The sequence below is a fragment of the Microcaecilia unicolor genome, chromosome 14 (assembly GCF_901765095.1).
Source record: "Microcaecilia unicolor chromosome 14, aMicUni1.1, whole genome shotgun sequence".
Classification (NCBI taxonomy): Eukaryota; Metazoa; Chordata; class Amphibia; order Gymnophiona; family Siphonopidae; genus Microcaecilia; species Microcaecilia unicolor.
In genome coordinates, this window is record NC_044044.1 from 25,695,491 (window position 1) to 25,701,011 (window position 5,521).

The 5,521-nt window shown below is 41.2% G+C and overlaps 1 protein-coding gene across 1 annotated transcript; it reads left to right on the forward strand.

Moving 5' to 3' along the window:
• The first annotated feature begins 4,206 nt into the window (after window positions 1–4,206).
• LOC115457183 (olfactory receptor 10A5-like) lies at window positions 4,207–5,154 on the forward strand. The gene has a single exon (XM_030186608.1). It carries the CDS (start codon window positions 4,207–4,209, stop codon window positions 5,152–5,154), a length of 948 nt encoding a protein of 315 aa, XP_030042468.1.
• Window positions 5,155–5,521: the final 367 nt, after the last annotated feature.

Below are 5,521 nucleotides of genomic sequence, written 5' to 3' on the forward strand. Positions count from 1 at the left end.
ACATCCTAACGCCTGCATCAAGCTGGCGTTATTTTTTCAGATTGAACCCAATCTGTCAGGATTGGGAATATTCAGTCTTCAGAGTTCGGATGAATAAATGACTTGGTGATCCACTTGTCGACTGTGGTTTGGCTTCTTCCACTCTTGTGGGTTTTCCGGTTCCTTTTGCGGAAGACGATTTTCCTTGTGGAGTTGCGACGTACACACCAACAAATCCATGTGTAAAACACAGAAGGGGCCAAGTGGCAGCAACACATTGGCAACCTGTACCACTTAAAGAGTAGTGGGGCTACAAGAAGCAAGAAGAGGCTGACTATAGGCCAGATTGGAGCAGTGTAGCTTGGGAAACCCAAACCTCATAACAGAGGAAGAAGTAGACTGCGGCTACCTCAGCAAACAATGAACTGGTGTACCACAAGGAGCTCAATCCCATGGTACAAAAAAATATTGTCAACGCAAGAAGTGCAGTGAAGTGTTATGGTAACCCCCAGGCAACAGACAAGGGTTGTTGTTTTTTTTGCCACTATAAAGAATGTATATTCAAGAGTGTCATCTATTGGATGAATTGGGTCACGGGGCTTAAATTTAAAGTATGCAGAGCGTCGCATTTCAGTAACTATCATGAAGCAAATACGGATGTGATACGGATGTTGGTGGTGGCATCCGTGTCTTGCCATATTTAAAAAGATAAGTGCCAAATGTTAAGCATGTGTTAGAACTGAAAAATTTTTTTTTTTTGTATGTGGAAAATCGATGAATAAATAGAACATTGATGAAGAAAATAGAGAATTTGAATGTCCTAAAAGTGTTATTATAGATGTCTTTTGAATAAATATACCTGTGAAGAAAATACTTGTGCATAATGGAATGGATTGAGATATAATATTCAGCTGGGAAATTGTGGATGTTTTAAGGGTCCCCGCTATTAAAGACAGTTACTGACCATTTAACACTATAAAGAATAGAGCAATGTACTACAGGGAGACCAAACCCCCTAGCTAAGGAAGAATGGCCTCAAGACATACACAGTTCACAAAGAATACCAGTCACAACGCACAGACCCAATATATTTTCCCCCTGCTTAGCCACCAGTGGCATTCCTAGGGGGGGCGGAGAAGAAGCATGGAACGAATGGAGGACAGGTGTGCGCGGCACCCCCCCCAGCGGCGCGCACCCGGGGGGGATTCCTTCGAGGGGGGTGTCCTTTCGCCGGGGGGGAGGCCGCACTGCATCCAGGGGGTGGTGGGCTGCACCCAGGGGGTGGGACGCATTGTCGATCCGCCCCGGGTGTCAGCCTCCCTAGGAACGCCACTGTTAGCCACCCATCTGCTAGCACTCTATTCAACACAGTTTTCCATGTATCACCCCACTGAATCCTCAATACAGACGTCCCTGAGATTGCAAATGGAAGAAGGTAAAATGCATCATTGTGTTGTATTGTAATGGTGTCCTTTCACATTTGTTTTGTTTTATTTGGTTTCATTTCAGGAACAGTGTGCACTAAGTTACAGCACTCAGCTAGCAGAATGCAAAGTTTAGAACAGTTTCTTTCTATGAACATAAAAAGTTCCCATTGTTATTTTCCAGAGTGTTATGAGCCGTGAATGTTTGCAAAAGTTAAAACTGATATGGCATGGGACTCGCAGTTCAGTGATGTAACTCTGATCAACAGAGGACAGCTCCCTCTGGTCTTCATGCCTCTATATTTGATCGCCTCTTCAGTAAGTTTCTGCAGACAACAGTCATAAGACTATAAATGATTTTCTGCACTGTGCAGGTTGTCTGTCTTAGGATTGCTACACCAAATAACTGTAGCTCAGGGATATAATAAGCTTCAGTTTTCAGCGCTGATTCTCCGTCATCATGTAAACAGTCTGAAAGGGACCTGAAGAGGTCACCTAAATTATTTAATAGGGGTAGGACTTGAAAACTCTCAAGAGCTCATGTATCTTCATCTTTGCTTTTTCCAGGCAAGATGCAGATGTCATCCAGAATGTGAACCTGGGGTTTTTCATAAATTCGGCTAATGAATTGTTATAATCATATTCAGATTTCTACTGATCTTTTACATTTTCCTAGGGGTTATTATATTGGGGTTTCTGCATTTTTCAAGCAATATCTCATGTCGAAATTCAAATCTAAGTGAGCTGTGTTATCAGAGCAGATCTTGACCTAATGCAAAGTCCTGGGGTGCTTTGCAGGTGATCTCCTAGAGAGCAGCAAGACGAGATTAAAGTCCTCCGATTTATCACGTTGGTGCTACAATCCAAGTACACATGTTCCAGGTAGGTGATAATCTGTTGGTCATATTTGCGATCGAGAAATGATGCTCCTTGTTTCCCAGGAAGATGAGGCTGGGGGAGACAGAGTAAGGCTAAACTGAGCCTAATGATTCACATCAGTGGAAAGTCTTTACGATTCTGGTAATGACTCCAGGGCCTTCTATTTCTTCAATGGCAAAATTTACACCATTACTCTGGTCACTTTTCAGAGTGGTCCATTCTAGACACCTAACTCCCAAAATTAAGACATTACAGACTTTGAAAGCTGATTCCTTATGTGCCGATATTTAAAAGCAATCCAGGTAGTAGCAGCTTTCATCCCAACACCTGTATATTTAGTGGCAGCCACTAGAACAATGCAGTGAGCACAAAAGGCCTTAAGGTTATGCTCCTAAATTTATGAGCATAATTTATGCTAAATCAATGAGCGTAATAGCCCCTAAATTAGGGAGCAGACATTTAGGACCATAGATCATGCTCGTTATTTAGGAGCATAAATTTAAGAATGTAAATTTAGGAGCATAACCTTTATAGAATAAGACCCAAAACATCTACAACATGTCCAGGAAATGGTCATCTTCGAAACCAAAAGATAGATGTTTTTTCAGTAAAACCATCTTAAAATTAAACCCCCCCCTGTTTACAAGTTTCTCTAGTGGCTTTGGTGTGCTAATGCCGACACGGCCCATTCGCTTAAATGGGCTGTGTTGGCACTGCCATGCGGCAGCCGCTAGCAGGGGGATTAATTTTAAGATGGTTTTTCCATTTAGCCAAAATTCGAACTCGCTGTCTTTCCCCTTTATTTGATCAGAAAAATAATGTAGTCATGCTGCCGCTTTTTAAACCAAATTCAGCAAGGATATTTTAATGTGGAAACCCAAAAAGAGTTAAACCTTTCTTCCCAAGGGAGGTATTCTGCAACCTGGCGCAATCACTTGAGCCACTTAGACTACTGCAATTCCATCTACGCAGGATGCAAAGTGCAAATCATCAAGAAACTTCAAACTGCCCAAAACACCGCAGCTAGACTCATATTTGGAAAAGTGAAATCCGAAAGCGCCAAACCCCTTAGAGAAAAATTACATTGGCTCCCATTAAAAGATCGAATTGTATTCAAAACATGTACCCTGGTTTATAAAAGTATTCATGGCGAGGCCCCGTTATACATGTCAGACCTCGTAGACCTACCAGCAAGGAATGCAAAAAAAATCATCACGCACTTTCTTGAACCTCCATTACCCCAGTTGCAAAGGACTTAAATATAAATCAGTTTATGCATCTAGCTTCTCCTACATCAGCACGCAACTATGGAATGCATTACCAACTGCCGTAAAAATTATGCATGTTTTGACAGTCTTCCGTAAATTACTAAAGACTAACTTGTTCAGAGAGACTTACGTAAAGGATCCTTTATAAATGACCAGACATCAACTCTTTACCAAAACAAGTTAACATTGAACTCTTTTTTATTTGTTTACTTTATTCACATTATTACTGTTGAATGTTTTACATTTACCCATGATCTTTAATGCCTGAACTGAACTGTATATCTGCTTCTTATGACTTATTTTATTTTCTGTACTTTAAATGTAATAATACTCTGTATTTCTCATTCCGGAATGGCGATCGCCATTACGGCATAATGTAAGCCACATTGAGCCTGCAAATAGGTGGGGAAATGTGGGATACAAATGCTGCAAATAAATAAATAAAAAGAAAACAACTAGGAATAACATTATTAAGAAATAATAAGCAATTATCGCATATTAATGAATCACTAATTTGTTCAAAGATAAATGCTGAAGTAGAAAAATTTGAGGATTCTCTGATTCGAGTCACTAAGCACCCATAAATATTTATTTTCTGTTTAACCTCCACTCAGATCTACCCATCTGTGTCTTTACAGATCAATCATAGTCAACTGATGACATGGAGAAACCAGACCTCAGTGATGGAATTTGTCCTTCTGGCTTTCTCGCACTTGTCTGTGCCACTGCCGATTCTGATGTTCACTCTGTTCCTACTGATCTACTTCATCACCTTGTCAGGGAACCTGATGATCATTGCTTTAGTGACCGTGGAACCTGTGCTCAACACCCCCATGTATTTCTTCCTCCGGAACCTCTCCTTCTTAGAGATCTGTTACACTTCTGTCATCCTACCCAAAATGCTTCAGACCTTCCTGTTGGAAGAAAATCATATTTCTTTCGCTGCTTGTGCAGTACAACTTTTCTCCTTTACTCTTTTAGCCGTAACAGAATCTTTTCTGCTGGCAACAATGGCGTACGATCGATACGTGGCCATCTGCAATCCCCTTCACTATACCATCATGATGAGCAACAACGTCTGTGCCCGATTGGCAGCTTCGTCTTGGGCGATTGGAACTCTTGTGTCACTGGTCCAGACCAGTCTGATTTTCAATCTGCCATACTGTGGCCCAAATAAAATAACTCATTTCTTCTGTGATATAGCTCCTTTGCTTAATCTAGCTTGTTCAGACACCAGGATGATTGAGTTTGAGATTTCACTATGCAGCATGTTTTTCGGGATGACCCCTTGTCTGTTGGTGGTGATCTCCTACGCCAGCATCATCACTGCCATCCTGAAGATCCATTCTTCAAAGGGAAGAAGCAAGGTCTTCTCCACCTGTGCCTCTCACTTGACCTCTGTCTCTTTGTTCTATGGCTCAGGGTCTCTTATCTACGTACTTCCCAAATCAATCTACACCCAAGATATGGCAGAGATTATATCCCTCTTTTACTTGGTTGTCACACCATTGCTGAACCCCCTGATTTATAGCTTAAGGAATAAAGAAATGAAGACGGCTCTGAGAAAGCTAACTGTGGGTCAAGTAGCTTCTCAAAAATGGTAACTTTTTTTTTTAATTATTCTGGTTCTTTCTGAATAGAACATCAATGAAAGGGAACAAACAATTTAAATCTATTATGGTCACTGGGGCAACTGAGGCTTGGATTCTACCACATGGCTTGCATGGTCCCACAGTTATGGTTCCTCTGATAATTACACTTAAGAGTTCTAGCAACTATTTTAGTCGTGAAAAAGTTGGAAGGTCAATATTCAGCCAGGGTTGTCAGTGCTGTTTTCAAATACTTGCGATGGGGTATATGATCTCATCATCACAGTATCAGGACGGGGGAAAAACAAAAAGGCAGCAACGAAATCAGAACTCTAGAATCAATTCTCATCGGGAGAGAGGACAAGAAACACCAAAATAAAAC

Bases quoted from the DNA above. Each gene is read 5' to 3' on its own strand.
- LOC115457183 (XM_030186608.1), top strand. From the start codon at position 4,207: ATGACATGGAGAAACCAGACCTCAGTGATGGAATTTGTCCTTCTGGCT.